The 17139-nt window shown below is 37.3% G+C and overlaps 1 protein-coding gene across 8 annotated transcripts in view; it reads right to left on the bottom strand.

The window, feature by feature from the left end:
* The window catches only part of NSD2 (nuclear receptor binding SET domain protein 2), a 102629-nt gene that overhangs the window by 15132 nt on the left and 70358 nt on the right, over positions 1 to 17139 (bottom strand). For 7 of the 8 annotated variants that reach the window (XM_040592222.1, XM_040592214.1, XM_040592206.1 and 4 more), the window contains 3 exons: positions 17011 to 17129; positions 13806 to 13887; positions 12670 to 12794 (listed from right to left, as the gene is read on the bottom strand). In XM_040592222.1, coding sequence (XP_040448156.1) covers positions 12670 to 12794; positions 13806 to 13887; positions 17011 to 17129 — 326 coding nt within the window. The remainder of the gene's footprint in view (positions 1 to 12669; positions 12795 to 13805; positions 13888 to 17010; positions 17130 to 17139) is intronic. The other variant, XM_040592248.1, reaches the window with a different exon arrangement.

The following is a 17139-nucleotide window of genomic DNA, read 5'->3' as shown; positions in this document are numbered from 1 at the left end:
AGCTAGAAATGCCTAGCCAGTAACACAGGGATACCTTCAAATCCTTTGATTAAAGTTTGAATATGTATTTTATGAGAGAGTAACAGTTAATTTTTAGAAAGAAACTCAGTAAACTTCAAGCTGCGTATGAAAGCCTCCGACCCAAATACTCTCCAAGAAAGTGGGAACAGTATATAGAAGAGAGGCAGAAAGAAAAAAAAGTGGCTCCCTGAATATGTTTAATGAACATTGTAGGCAATAATTAATTCAAAATACTACAACAGATAGAGCTGTTAGGGAGAAATCTTATATAACAGATCTAGATATATTAAAGATGGAGGATATTTAAAAATATTCACAATGTACCTAAAAAACACCCCAACCTAAGTAACATACTTAAAACAAAATATTGGGCAGTTTTCAGTTCAATAGAATTCAGGGAGGAATGGACAACAGAGTCATTTGTATCTCATGTTACACCAGAAAATGCAGAATTTCACACTGTTGCCCCTGGAGGGTACTCAGTGAGTTGTGTTTCACTATGTACATTCTCCAGGAGAGCACCAATTGGATGCTCTCCATCAATCTGGAATTACAAGAGAAACCCGTCACTTCTCAAGCTTGTTCTAGTGGTTATCACACATACCATCAAAAATACTGCCTCATGTCCCTTTCGAGTTGTCTAAGCGCAACTCACAGTTGATGATGATTTCTCCAGGTATATCAGCTATATTAAAAGCCTTTGGAAGCAGACATTTTCCTCTTGTGGAAGCATGCTGCAACTAAGCCCGTTTCAATCCTTTTTGGTAAGCCAGAATGCCCTCGTATTTTCTGCCTAAGGAACTTTTTCCAGCATCAAGGGAATTTTGGTGGGTTTTCTCTAAAACTTATCTGTACTTTAAAAAGGCTGTTGAAAATTCAGGCGTGAAAGCTGGAAGCAATAGCCCATTAGGTCTCGTAAGTACAATACCCAAATCAAACCAACATGCTACTCTTCTTCACCGCTTCTGTTCCACTGTGTAAGGATTTCCCTAAGTCTTTTCAATACAGCACTGAAAGTCACTGTAAATTGCCGTGGTACTCAAGAGATCATTTTGCCCATAGCTGTTTGCCAGGATACAGACACTCTGCTTCATATGAAGAATTTGCTTTCTGGTTTGAGACATACTATCTCTTATTTATCTACAGTAAAGCACATTTTATTAAAAATGGTCCAGCTTACCAAGTAATGGAGACAGCTACGTGCAACCTCCCTATCAGCCAATCTTCATGTCATGTGTGTAAATTTATTAGAACTGATTTATTTTGAAATCAGAGAAAAATGTAAAGCTGAACCAGGCCTAGCATTACTCTATGGAATCCCTTTAGGAACAGTGGTTTTGAGCAATTACTTCTCACTGTTGCTGCCAGCTAACTTGCATTCCTCCATTTAACATTTGCTTTCCTTGACCATGTCTAAAAATATTTTGCAAATTGGATCAGATTGGCAGTTGTTGGTTGGTTGCCTGTTTTTTTGCAGATTACTTGCAAGGGTGTAAATGCATTTCCTCTGTGCAAATTCATACTATCAAAGCGACTCGTACCTACGCTTCACCTATGAATATTCCTACAACTGGAGTAATTTGGAGATTCTGCCCGGCTGTTTTAGAAGCGGTTAAAAGAAACTGCATGTAAAATCACTGCTTTGATCAGGCACCAGGAAGTCCCCTGGAAGGAGCTGTGAAATAGTAAACTGCAAATGCAACCTAAGTGCTCGGCCAGGAGCAGCCAGTCCTGGCTGGGAAGGGGCAGATACAGAAAGGTAGCGTGGTACTTTGGCAAAAACACAGGAACAGTTTCCCTTACAATGTAAGTAAACTTACACACATGCTTATTTCTGTTTAAACTATTCCCACAGAAACATCAAGTATTATAAGCAGTGCACTGCTCTAACATTTTTAGTGCCTCATTATGCTCCTGTTTCAACTAGCCAGAATTAGTCATGTTTAGAAAAAAAAAAAAATTTAAACTGGAAGGTCTTAAATCTGTATTTCTTTCCTACTTAAAAAAAAAAAAAAAGTACTCTTCTATGTTGTAAACAAAACAAGCAGTCTTATTTTAACTTGACACTACGGTTATCCTCCATCTCTTACTCACACCACAAAGTACACCTAAAGCCCTGAGAAAAACTGCTCATGCAGCACACCGTAAAAGTTAAGACAATCTTCTTTCCAGCAGCAAAAGCTATACAGTCTCACCCTTGAGGATGTACTCCTCTTCCCCCAGATCATTACTTTTGAAAGCAGAGCAGAGAAACAGAACATATTCATTGAGAAATCTACTCAGTCACAAGAGAATGAGGTTTGTTGCAAAGCAATGGTTTCCCAGATCTTCTTTGGTTTATATACTTATAAAACGTTCAAATGAAGAATACAGACTTATAAATGGAAAGATAACCCTACTGGCAGATGACAGTTTTTCAGAAACCCCCTAAATACAAGTCACAAAATCCCAGCCGCTTGTGAAACACAGGTAACAGCCATTTTCCTACAGAACTGAGATCTTACTGCCTCAACATCAATACATCAGCCCTTCATTTAAACTAAACTGTTACTGAGCCAAAAAGGAGCAGTGCTGGCAAGAACAAAACTACATCACAAATGCAACCACAAAGCCCAAACTGTATCAGCCCATTCCACAGAACACTTGGCGATTTACACCCGCCTATAGATTAATGCCAGATTTCAAGCATGAATACCAACACACATAGCATGAACAAAATACTTCAGTTCATCAATTGTATAGCTACCAGACTGAGAGTATCTTTCAAGATCTCTCCTTTACAGCTGTCAGAAGCCTCACACACTTCGCAAATCAAATGCTCTATTAACCATCCGTTTTGCACTACAGACAAGCCTGGATACCTGCTTATGGCTGTTGCAATTCCTAAGAATCAATACGTTCCTAAGAAGCTCAACAACACGCTTCTGATGCAGGCTGCTGCTGCAGAACGCGTTTCTTGGTCCCTGCTATCATCACCAAAGGTTTAGTGATGATACAACTGATGTTATGTGATATCCAACAGCCACGTCACGTGTAACTCACGCACAGCTCATACCCACTCCACAATCATCTGAGAGTTTTTGTATCCTCTGATTTTAGGGGGCTAATAAAGGGGGAGGCTAGCAGGTTCCCTGTTATAAGAGAGGGAAGCATTTCTTCAGGGTAATAGGGAGTTTGACCCCAATTTCGTCTTACTTCTATCCCGCAGAAGGCGCAAGACCCTGTACCAGCCATCTCTGTTTGCAAGTAACCCCTGGTCTATCTAACCACCTTTTGGGAAAGCTCCCTCTATGAAGAGAGCTGGAATTCAACACCTGAGCTCCTGAAGTTATTCCAGAATACCCGATGGAAATACCAGGGATGTAAAATGAGCAGCTGTTCCTTCAGGCCTGTGTAGAAGAGGCTGAGACACCCCTCACCTAACGCTTCTTAGAGAAGACTCACAACCTAAAAACAAGTAGAGCATGAAATGTTTGGGAAAACTGTATGTGTACCCCAAGCAAGCTGCAGCGGCACTAACAGGTTCTGATTCACCAAGGGGACAGCAGAGTTGCACAATAAAAATACCTTTAGATTAAAACAGTCATTAACAAGATGATTTCTGGAAATCGGCTCATGCTGACATGAAACACAGCCATCTCTAAAATTAAACACAAGGCTTTTGTGGTTTTTTTGCACAACTTTCCATCATGGAATGTTTAATAGTTCACATACAAGTGCCCAAATCGTGGCACGCAATAAAAATCAGCACAGGTTTTTGGGGGCTTTTTTCTTTAATTGTTGAGTTACAAATGTAAATCTTTCCCTTGTGATCATGTCAGAGCTTGTCTTGTCCTTACTTTTGTAATATAATCCCCTTAGCAAAGTAAATTGCATGTAATTAAGTCTTCTGATATTCAGGCCAAGGTTCAAAGTAATCAACGTTTAGATTAGTGGCAAAACCTGTTAATTAGCAATTTGTAGCAATTGCCGGTTTGCTCTTTTAATCTGTTTTACTGAGTAATTTCTTATTTCTCATAAAGACAAAATGCTATCTTTAAGAGTGCAAATTTAGGGGGAAAAAGGTGAGGCTGTTCAGGCTCACAGCAAGTGACAAGCTTCTGCAATGAAATTGCACCCAAACTCTGGAATCGCCTCCACTTTTCATTAGCAATTACCGATGCTGCAACACAGAAGACGCTTTTCTTCTGCTGAAGTTAGTATCATCGCAAGCAGCATCAAACTTTACATTCTGCACATCAATCAGGCTTTCCTTCCCATTTCCTTCCATTACTGAATGTCAACATTATTTTGCAAGGACTTGCCGGTGGAGGCTTTCACACCGCACTGCCTGAACGTTCAGCAGCTGGGTGGTATTTCAGAAATCAAACGCAGCTCTTTCTACTGGCAATTGTGCATCTGCGTACACAAGTGAGAGGAAGAGAAAAAACTGGCTTAAAAACAAATCATGAGCTTTGCTCTTCATTTGAGCTGGCCCGGAACTGACTTCAGGGATCAGTGAGGTTCAGGATAGGGCTGCTCACAGAAGCAACAAATCTACCGCCAGGCTCCCAAGGCAATCTTTCCTTTCCCATGTGTACCAGTTATTATTCGTTACTATTATTCACACGTTAAGACTCAACGGGAACATGTAAGGACAAATTACCGCATTCTTCTGAGTTTTCTACAGCTTTGTTATTAGGAAAACACTCATTACTGAGTCAAATTGGCACAAAATATTGGCATCTCTCTCAATTCTTTGGGTTTAGTATTATATTTTTACACATGAAAAGATACAAATTGTGGCAATGTGCCATTAGTTTAAGGATTGGGTCTACTCATCTCAAGGTATTTTGACCATACATTTCCGACAACAATTTTTTTTTGCAACCGTTACTCAAGCCCGCAACAGTCTGGGAATCAGCATATCAAGACTTTCTATCCCCAAAGTATTTTTAATTTTCTTTTGAACTATACGCTCAAACTCCCGGTTTGCAACAACCAAAGGAAGTGTTTAATGGATTCTTTCAAACATTGATCTATTTTTAGACAGACTATATAGGAATGCTTATAAAAACAATCTTCAACATTTTTAACTGAATGAAGATGCTTTGCATGCTGCAGTATTTGATGTATAAAGCCAGATTACACCAGCAACCACACTGAATACTGGGTAATTGTTTAATTGCTAAATGTAAGGATCAGACTGAGTGTTTTTTACTGCTGCCTGAACTACTACTCCCCGTTTTGTGCAAAAAGGATATATAATGTGCATAGGATTGTTTGTGCAATAACGGTTTCCTTCTCATGATTGCTCTGAGTAATTAAGAAGTTGTTTTTGATGGAGGCTGTTGGGCAGACTAAGAAAAGAGGAGGAAATACATGCAACTCCATACATTTGAAATAATACTTAAAGACACTAGATTATTAAAAGGAATTAAGTTGAGTCAGCTATGTGATCTTGTGAGCTTATATGTTTATATTCTTAATTTTGCCTTTTGATTGAAGCTTCCTAAAAGGGTTAAGGGGGGTGTGGGCAGGAAAATTATTTGACATAAGTAATTGTGTAGAAAATAATTTCTCAAATGTTTTCCCTACTGCAAGACTTTCCTCAGCTGCAACACCGAGTTTCAGTTAACTGCATAGTTCACTGCACCATAAATTAAAGCATTTAAAGGTGAAAGGATAAACATTGCTCACACTGTTCAGTACATCTAAATGCTGAGTTCAATTCTACAACAATTTTTCAAGCATTTTTTGCAACCAGGTACCTGATTCCAGTCCCAGCCACATGCCTCAGCAGAAATGCGAGCCAAATCTTCAGTGCCTCTGGCTTTAAAAAAAAAAAAAAAAAAATTGGATGCAGGCTGGTATGTACGCTCAGCTTGCATATTTCTAGAATCACATGGGTGTACTTTGCAAATGGTATTGTTAGTTCCACATCTGGATGGTTGAAATTCCACTTATTAAAAAAAAGATAGGTACTGACATATACTCACTTGGCATTCAATAATACTGATATGCATTACAAGAAAGGGTAGTCTGGAATTTAAAATTCAAGTGATGTTGTGTTTCAAACTAGGTGAGGCTGATGTGAAATATTTAAGTGGACATTTGCTCTATCCAGTCACCCACTTGAGGAAAAAAAAAATATTTCCATTTAAATTTTTCTACTTCCTTTCAGACAGCTCCAAAATCACAGTAAATACCAGTGCCAGCAAAACCGTTATACTGTAATTAAAAGGAAAAAGACATTCAGAAACTCCACGTCTGAAAATAAATGGCTGTACTCATCCTGTCTGCAGCCCGAGAATTTAAGAAGTGACTACAGCAAGAACATAAAATACGGCTGTTCTGCTTGTCAAGACTGGCTCTCCATCAGCTGTTGAGCTGGCTATTAAATGTGCTTTTTGTTTTAGGCTTAGGATTAAGTCTTCCATTTTTAAAAGATGATCCATAAAAGCATCTTTGCTGGCTCAGTGTTATTCTGGGGGGTGGGGAAGGGGTGTTGTGGTCTCTTTTATTTCCCTGTAACTCTTAGCTAAAGGGTGTCCTAAAGGACCAGAGCATCAGTACTCGTTAAGGCAAAAACTCATGCCTCATGGAGCACGAAGCAAGTTTCAAATACCACTCACTGTGTGTTAGCAATTGCAAAGGGAACAACATTCACGCTTCTGGGCTTATCAGCTTCACTGGGACTCCTCTCCTAGATCCAATTCAGACAAGCTTTCCCTTGCCCAGTGTTTAAAGGTTCAAAAGGAATTCGGAAATTTTGAGTGAAAGAATTGCCAACATTTATGCATCTATGGTGCCCACACTGGAATGGGCTCCAACAGTTACTACTCCACCAGTCCCACACCTTTTCAGACTTCTCTAGCTACACCAAAGTGCAATTTTCATTAAAAATATTTCTTCCTCAGAAAACTCACTTGATTAACTCATTCAGTCTTATAAAAACATTTCTTATATTAATTATACTTGCTTAACAGCCCTTCTTAAGCATTAAGAATACAAGCTTTGGTCTTAGTCATATTCAGGACAACGGTGGTGTTCTGTCTTGTGCTTAAGCAGTTAAAAAAGCAACTAAAGGGCAAATTTCTCCAGAGCCAAAAAAGTTAACCCTCCCACTTCCCCTTATTTTACTCTAGTATCTCCTGGTTTATAATCCTGGCTGTAGAACGTCAAATGGAAACAAAATCCACTATGTATGCTTCTTTTAAAGCTAGGGGTATATAAAATGAAAACAAAAGCATGGCAGAAAAATTATTTCCTTTTGGTTTTTTTTGTTTGGTCACCTCCACAGCAGGATCAATAAAAGGGCCCACAAAGAATGACCTACCACTCTTTCAGAGTTGTCTTAAGACACTTCCTGGCTTAAGTGGCATCCTCTCTCAGGTCATCTGCTATCTTTTAACAGATACATTGCATCTTTTAAGAAGCATTTTAGAAGCATGTTTCCATGACTTCTGAATGCTGTTGCCTATCAAGTTCCACCTTGCTTAAAACTAAGGACACTGCTACAAGCACAGACTTCCTGACCTGAGTTTAGAGGCAGTGATTGCTACACCACAGCCATCCAGGAGGAAGTGGTCTGGACTGGCTAAGAGCTTTCTCTACAAAGCTTTGAGCATGCATGTTCTGATAAGCAAACTCTTTAGTCTTTCCACAGACAAACCCCAATTGCATATATTTTTTTTTTTTCTTATTAAGAAAATCTCAGTGGCTAGAGGGTTGGGCTATTTTAATCTAAGCACAATTCATATCAGAGTAAGTCAATAAGCAACATACAAACAATAGATCAGGCTGTATTCAAAAGACAATCTATTGTGCACCCACACGGAGACAGAAAAACTGACAGAGCCAATTGAGTTACAGTTAACATTTCCTTTATTTCAGTATAAGAATTCCTGAACTGAATGAAGAATGATATTTTGGCCCATACTGCTAGACTAGATAAATTCTTTAAGTATGCGGTGCCACAAGTGTACACAGTACTATAATAGCAAAAAAAGACGGCCTGGGACAGGTTTCATTTTTATTATTAGCAGGAGTTAAGACGTTTCAGATAAGGATATTATGCATTTCTGAATTTGCCTGGAAAGTTAATTAAAACTATCAGAACACTTTAAAACATTGTAAAATTGCCTACAGATACTCATGATACTTTGGTAGGGGATGTGGAATAAAAACCTACATCAGGTAAACATTCAGTAAACAGATTCTCTGCATTCTGAAGCCTAAGTCATACACAGGATGAAAATAATTACAGAAGAAACTTAATTTTCTACACCGAACGTGCTGCCAAAGAACAGAGCCAAGCCTATAATTTTTTCCATGTCAAAGTAGAAGCAATGTAACAAAACTGTACGATCTGGTGGGCAATGCAGGTCATTTCAATTGTTAGAGGCTTTAGCAGAGGTTTAGCAAGAAACGATTACTCGCAGTGTTCCACAAAAACGTACCCCTGACAGCTTACTGCTGCTTTGAAACGGGATGGGAAAAATATCTATAGGCATAAAGAAATAAACACAGGAAAGAACTGTCTGCTAAGTCAGAGGATTTAAGGTGGCACTATATATTAAATTATCCTTAAGTATTGTTTTGAAGAGAAAATTATCTTCTTAGGAAGCTAGAATGAAATGCTAGAAGCACACTGATTTCACTTAACAACCTGCAAGGCTAGTTTCAACTATTTTTTCTTTAGGGCAGTAGTTTGTTTAAAAGAGCATGAATTCCTTTCTTCCTTCCTGTTCTTAGGATCTCAAAGACAGTTATTTTTACCTTCAGTATGTGTGCTTAGAATATTTCAGTTGTATACTGTAGGATAACTAGACTCTACGGTTAATAAATGGAGCTGACATACTTTTCTGTTCCAAGTTGTACATGTCTTATGACTGCATTCTCGATTAAATACCTTACCTTTTAAGAATTGCACGTTTTCTCCATTGTGTATACATGTTAATACCCATTTAAAAATGCAGCTAAACCAAATCTGCCTCAAATTGGTAATGTGAAAAAATTACACTGTTTAATATGCAGAAAAAGAGCAAAACTTCAGGTTTGCATTATTATAACTTGCATTATTATGCCTTAGAAATGCAAGAAGTTGTAGCTATAACCAGCTTGTTTTGACACTGGATGTTACAGAAAAAAGAAATCCCTCTAGGGAGGATACAAGGAACTTATGATAAAAGGAACACCTTCAAAATCTTTCACAGGCTTCTTTAAACTGCCGTCTGCTGGTCAGCTCATACTTGATGAAGATACGATGAATAACAGGCTAGCTAAGAATTTAAAGTATTACATGTTCTTTATTTTGTCCTCTCTTAGAAAGAAATTACAGTTTCTTTGCCAAAGTTCAGAAGCAGTATCTAGAGTCTGCAGAATACTACGATACTTATCTACTGTCAACAAATCCATCCAATTTAATGAAGCCAGCCGATAACCACAAAAACTGAACAGCTAAAGCAGGTATGTTTCATGCAAACACACAAAGTGCCAATAATCCAGTAGTAATGGTAATGTAAAGCCTTTTTTATTTATTAAAAAAATACTGGTTACACTTTACTGGCACCTACTACATTGTTGGGAGGTGGAGGGCCAAGGTAAAAAATGAGAATACACCACCTGTATCTCTTCTCACAAATAACATGAATTTTGGATGGTTACACCAAGTCTTACAGAGGCAGTAAAAAACTACTCCGAGCTTTTGCAGACTCCGAAGTGTTGAGTTTCTTTCTCACATCTGGCCCTACCAGTTGCTCATTAAGAATTTAGATTTTAAATAAAATCGTATTTCACATGAAGCACTGGAGGAAATGATTACTGATGTCAAGTGCCTAGAAGTAAAATTAAGTCTTTTGTTTGTTTCAAGATTAAATGCAGAAATGAAATTTATTCATTCATGTATAAACACCTTACTGTTTCTGTCCATCCATCTTAAAAAGACTTCAAAACCCAATTTTTTGAAGGGAGTGAAAGCCTACCTTTTAATCCCTGATATGTTAGGTCTATAAATGTTTGCTTGTTCTTATGGCAGTAGCGCACACCTCCACCTGTCTCTCTCCCCTGTACATTACGTACCCAAAGTAACTATCAATTGAAAATTTGGCCTTGACTAATTTTACAATATTTCAAGTAAACCCCATTAAAAAATTCCCCCAATAACAATAAAAAGTATCCAAAATATTTTTTAAAAATGTCAAATAAGATGCATCTTTCAAACAAACAAAAAAACTGAGCACACCCTTCACACTGAACACTCCTTTCCTACAACGTAGTTGCAATGAACTGACATTTAAAAGGTGTGCAGCTAGCAACAGTCCTTGACAAGTAAGTCATATCCAGGTTCCATTCTGGAACCAGCTGTCCACAAATGGTGGGGGGCAGGGGGGGAGTGCGGGGAAAGGAGAGGGGAAAAAAAGGTCAGAATCCACTTAGCATTGCTTGTGGAGGTGTATGTGCTTGTGGAATATGCATATTTTTTTCTATCTTTGTTAATAGAGCATCTAAACAACATTTAGAAGTATTACAGTGAACACAGAAATATAAAAGTTAAACAGTAAATGTATTTAATGTTGAGCAGAATTACATCCTATTCAATTAGCTGTGCACAGCTTTCATCATTGCATGATTGTATTTATTTTTTAAACTCTTTCCCTTAGCATTCTGGAGAAGGTTCCTCTCTGGATGACTGCTCTCAGGGCACACACGTATTTAGCCATTTAGACAAGTGCTAAATAATAATACAAAAGGGGAAAAAAATTTTAAAGCCACCCACACAATCCAAAATTTACATCTTTCCTTGTTTTGTAGAATAAATCAATAGTAAGTTCAGAAACACTTGCCTGACATTTGTGTTTTATTTAAAGGCAAAAAGTATTTACTATTATATGAAACTGGGTCCAGTCCTTAGTTGGTATAGGTTCAGGTTAGTATAGCTTTAAACCATCTAAGGATCTAGCCCACTAATCCAGTCCCTGATGCACCCAGCCCTGCAAAATCTCTGTTATTTGACAGGGTGTTATTTCCTGTTATGTCGATTGGGATTGTTTTGATATTTTAAAACCTTTTACACTCTTGAAAACAATTAATTCCTTTTCTAGTTTTTTGTATCTGTGTTCTGTGAGCAGTGTATGATACTTTCTCACATCTGCTGCTGTTTAGCAGTAACTGAGTAAATTAAGAGCTAAAGTTTTAAAAATTTCCATCTCAGCCTATATAACCATATCCTTTTTTACATGTGAACCATTAAGTCACAACCGAAAATTAAAAAAAAAAATAATCTTTTGTTGAGAAAGATTTCTGGAGATTTCAGTTTATAAACACCATATAGTAGAAGATTCTTTCTCCCAAGATTACAACATTTAGAGACACTAGAGCCACAAAGACCGTATGTTCTTTAAACTGGTCTGGCTGAATAGATGGCCCCAAATACAAACAGCCATTACACAGCAAGTCCCAGCAGTAAAGCCAACACAGCAGAAGCTGTGGTAAGTCAATAGATGGGAGTCTCTCAATCCAGAGAACAAAATGAGAACAAATATTGCTTTGACTGCTGCTATGGATATTATTTCCTGTGGGACTTCCTTTGCTTGTTTCATTGGGTTACAAAATGGAGAATTCAGTAGGGTTTTCTGTTAAAATATTTTTCCAGTTACAGTAGGATATACAGCCATTAACATGCAATCTTTTTTCCCCACCCAAAATGTAAACCATGTACTGAACATTGCCTAGATATTTTAACTGCATTCATTATAGTGTCTTAAGCACCTCATGCATTTGTTAGGGGAGATGAGTCTCTAGGATAGCTGGAAGCCCTACTCCCTTGTTAGCAGGCAAGTACTTTCTCTACAGCTTTTATAACACAAACTGCTTGAAGCCGTTTGTCTATACATATTTTACTAAATCCTACCAACTACATTTCTGACTCCACCTGCAAAACAGCATGCGTACTTCACCCTCATGCTGCCACTCTTTGGCTGATTGGTTTTAACAGTGTAGATGACTCGGAGAATGGTTTAATGGATTGTATGAACACACTTCTGGTACATACATTTCATTTATTGTATGTCAATTGAGAAGAATTACAGTTCCAAATATGCAGAGGTAAGACTATGATTAGTAAGTATCAAAAAGATTCATCCTTCACTGCCTGTTTAGCTCTATTGGGAATGAAGCTATTTGCATCACAGAGAAATAGCACTTAGCCTGAAAACTAATTTGAGCTTAAAGGGGCTCTGCTCAGAAAAGTGTCCAGTTCTAGATCAGAGGATCAGGAAAGTTGCTTCAATATAAAAGCTATGGCAACATGACGATATTGAGTTACATAATGTAACTAATGTAGTACACTTACATAAAGTCTGTAGAAGAAAATACAGAACACACCGGCAATTTACTTTGCCTCTAATAGAAGGTTACAATTCTAAAACTTTGTTGGTAAATACATTAAAAACCACAATAATATCTCGACGTCCCCAAATCAGACGTTCGTATTACAATAAATGAATTTGCAATGCACACATTAACAGGTTTCACAGAGGCCAAAACTGTAACTTGTCTAGAGCACCAACGTTAGAGAATTCGCCTTTGATTTTGTTTTTAAACAAGATTCACACCTGAAAATTTCTGTAATTAAATGGCTGTGTGCAAACACCACTTTTTTTTTACCTCATTCTCAGTTAAGGAAGCTGAAGGAGATGAACTCTTGCTAAAAGCAAGAGTTGAAGATTCTGCTGCTGAAGCCCGATTTCGCTTCTTCAGAGGTTTACAAGCATCAGACAGATTTTTCGTTGCTGTAAAATAATTTTGGTTTACAAAGTGAAGTTTGGAACTTTAAAATGTTATCTCCCTGAAGCTATTTAAAATACTCCTTCAGATAAAGGAATGATTTAGGTAGGTCTTCTGGGCACCTACGTAGGGCTGAGAGAACATGAAGTTTCTGAAACCACGTGTTTTGGCTTGATTTTACAAATAAAGAAGTTTCTATTAATCAAATATATACTACAAATGGCTAAAAAATGTCTTCCCAATTTTTTTTGGCTCATTTCTATTAAAATAAAAGTATCTTGTGACTTATAACCTCTTTAAAGCAGAGGTAACAGTTATCTCCTCAGATAAACGTTAGAAGGCCTATATGATCTCACCACAACCTGAGTACCACTAACACTTAGTTAAGAGAATGGTTATATACAGGAGCCAGGTACCAGACATTATCTATGGCACGTCACCACTTCTACATTGCACAGAACTTGCAGAAGCTTACTCGTCTTTGGCATATCATTGTAATACCTAGAGACATGCTCTTACAGAAGTTACTTCAAACTTGAGCATCATTAATTAACAAGTTTTGGATTCTGGTCCAAGGTTATTTCTAATTCCCTCTGGTGCTCCATGCTGCCTCCCATCAAGCATCATTTAAAAAGACTAAAATCACACAGTAACTGATTACATTGATAGTCACTGCACTTGTTTTGTTGGGCTAATGCACAATGAAAAACTGGAGCAGTAGGATTTGTATCACTGCTCGCCAAGATCGCAGGGCAATAGCTTTAATTTGGTGCCATCAAACGGTGAACTTGTGAACTGCTGCTCTAAATCAGCAATACACAATTCCATTCAAGTATATACTGTTGCAAACTGGTGGTAGTTAAGGAAGAGGGCATGCTCCCCCCCCCCATCTGTGGCATAGTGGCTGTAACTGGTTATTATGTCAGCAAAATTTAGCCGGCTGCCTCAGACAACCTGTTTATTTTAAAATTATTTACTTGAAAAAGTTACATTAAAACTTATTCTGACCACATTACCTGACTGGTTCTTTTGTGAAGAGGAGGTTTCTGTGACCTTAGAAGAGTTTGTTTTTGCTGTTTTGTCATTGCTTGTCTCCCTCTGTCACAAAAAAAAATATGAAAAAATAAAAAAACTCCTAATTTATGAGTGGTTGGATAAAACTGGCAATTACTTCTGGATTTATGTTATTAAAAAGAAAGTGTCTTTACAAATATCTGAATGCTAATGTAGTTAAGCTAGCCCCATTTAAGTGATTTTTAAAACTCATTCACAGCACAGGGTACAAACCCATAAACAAATGAGAATAATTAAAGAACACAGTATTCCAGCATCCCACTTATCCATCCCAAACTCAGCATATCAAAAATGGGAGCTCTAAATGAACACGAAACATGTAAATTATCCTTACTATTCTTCGTCTAAACTGGTCAACTTAAAACCTTTAATTATTAAAGGTAAACTGCAGAATCAGTATATAAATTTAAGAATAAACCCTGTGCAGAATTTTAAGTCTCAGAGAGGCTTGCTTTCAACTCCACAACTTATAGCAGTGCCATTTTTTAAATTACTATGGTTAAGATTGTTTCAGCATTTCCAAAATAAAAACACTATTTTCAAGGGAGCATAAACAACACATGAATTTGCTCCAGATTGAGGATTTATCATTAAGACTTTAGGCCAAAACCTGGGGAAATTTTTGTTAAAGCTTTGTCAAAATCAGACACTGTTCCTTATACATGCCACTATTTTTTTCTTCTTGTATGTTACAAAATTAATTCTAGCAATAAGTCACTCAATTGTAGCTGAGAACGCTTAACAAATGCTCACCTGATTTGTAAGAATAATTCTATTGAACAGAAGGTTTTACATACTTTTTCAAATTCATCTGACATTCAGCTTTACAAAAGATGTGTAGGTGAACACCTCAAAGGCCAGAGAACCAGTTTACTTTGTAAAAATAAGTATCAATGACTACTGTACTACAGATGTGCTACACTGTGCTTTTACTGACTTCTAAGTAGACTAAGATGCCCTACCACTAGCGCCACTGGAGGCTCCCAGTATCAGTTTTGTAAGATTATGGTTACAGTTCTGTGTAAAAATGAAAGAAAACGTACAATATAGTTCACTCTTAAATTTAAAGCGTGCTTTACAGAACCCCCATTTGCTAATGTGCATTTTTATATACATCATGAAAGCACCAATGAACAAATCAGTTTTTCACAATTTTCATATGGGTATTTATGACTTAGTTTGTGCAAAAACATTCAGATTTCATAAATAAGAATTAAGGACAAAAAGGAGTGGATAATGCACAACTCTCATGCAAGAAGTAAAACGTCATGGAAAAAAACCCAAAACATTAAAGCTCCTCCTATCCAAAATGATTGTAACAGAAGCCTGCAGGTAAACTGAGAATAGCAGAAGGAAGGTGTAGGGTTAGTGATTGCTTTTTTGAATCATTACATGGACATTTTCACTGTCATTCACTAAATGTTTTATGAAGCAGCAGCACATACAGCTAGAAGTACCCTGGGCTGGTGAAGGCAGGAAAAAGACTAAGAGATAATTCATACAAGAACCTGCAAAGCAACCATTCTACAGTATCTGACCCTTCTGTGGACAGAAGCACAAACACTGCTATATGCATTTAGAGTTTCCAAATTACCTAATACTTACACACACCAGATTCCTTGTAACTTGTTCTGATAAATGGATCAGATAGAGAACAAGACTTTTAAAATGCACATTACTAAGTCAGTGTTATTAGTGGTATGTATCTTATGGGAACCATTAATCTCTTTTATGTATTTATTTTCTGTTAGCATTCACATCTGCATCACAGCATCAAAGATATCAGAATCTCGTCTGCATGAACTATATACTGCAACCACCTTTCATTCTACTTGTAATAACGTAGGCTAACTGTACTGTACGAATACTGGTGGGACAGTAAAGAAGTAACTTTAGGGACAGTCAAAACAAGGACTTCATAGCAGGAATTACTTGCAATAAGTCAACTTAATTATTCCATGGATCTAGTGTATTGTAGTGAATTCAAATCAATAAGACAAGTTTAAAAGGGACCAAGCGATCAGATGAATATTCAACAACTAATCTGTTAGAGCAAGAAGTGCAAAAGCCAGCTTTGGCCCTTCTTTCTGCAAAGGTAACAACATTTCTCAAAGAATTATCTTTGTCCCTTGCTAATAAGCTCATTAAGTCTGACTATCTGAAATTCTATTTATTTTTTATACTGAACTCTAAACAAGCTGTCTGAATATCCACAATATTGAGAGAGGCACTAAAATAACCAGCCTACCAAACAAACTGATATCTACAAATGTAACCTCCATAATTCATTTAAAAAATAAATCCACTGCCTTTCCTTATATTAGGTTGTTTCGTTTAATCGCTGTACCACTAAAATCCTGAGATGAGGTCTGCAATGCGATACACTACAGTATGATATATAATAACATATCTGAAAACACTTGTGAGCTAAGCCTTCCACACAAGTAAAACCCAGGAAGCTCACTGGTCTACATGCATGACTAAATAAACCTACGCTTAAGTCTCTACAAGATTTGGGCTGTATCCATATGCAGTTTCAGTGACCTATGTAAGGAAAAAATCTCATTCTCACAGGCAAACTTAAATGAAAAGGACACTGTGGTTTGCACCACAAATATACTGTAATACTTACTGCAGTTTCCTAACTTAAGAAATGGGTCAGCATGCCACTCTAAAATGTTCTATAGGCTTCCAGTTCTTGAAAAGGAGTTTGCCTGTTTTGCTTTACTTGCTTTCGTCTCTCCCCCTGCTTTTGTCTCAATTAAGTATTGACTAAAGATTTTTTTCTTTTACATTCTTGTATAAATGTCTGAACTCCACTTCAGGAGCAAAGAAAAAGAACTACAAAGCATGACAACACAGAAAGGTCATGCCTCTGCACATTCCTTCAGGAAACAGGTTTTCTGAGCATACATTTCCACCACAGTTTAAGTAGCAAGTGCAGCTTATCATTACCTCCATCCTCAAAACCAAAGAAACCCCCCCCCCCCATAAGCTCACATGTATCTCTGAATAGTTACAACAGTTTGGTTTGATATACAGACATTACTTTTTTAATCCTGAAAACGGAAATGCTGACAAACTTAACTACAGCAATGTGATTGGTGCTGCTATAAATCAACCCAAACAAACCAATGACATAATTACCTTCCGATTATTCTGTTTATCCATCCTGAGTCTTTTCCTAGGTGCTTCCTGAACTTCAAAATCTTCTGTAGGTTCCTTTGTCCTCTTTTTTTGGTTTCTTTTATTTCCATGTAAGTTACCTTGGGATGG

This window comes from Falco naumanni, chromosome 1 (genome assembly GCF_017639655.2).
Source record: "Falco naumanni isolate bFalNau1 chromosome 1, bFalNau1.pat, whole genome shotgun sequence".
NCBI classification, from domain to species: domain Eukaryota; kingdom Metazoa; phylum Chordata; class Aves; order Falconiformes; family Falconidae; genus Falco; species Falco naumanni.
Note: the sequence above shows the minus strand (reverse complement) of the source record. Positions and strands in the feature narration are given on the sequence as shown.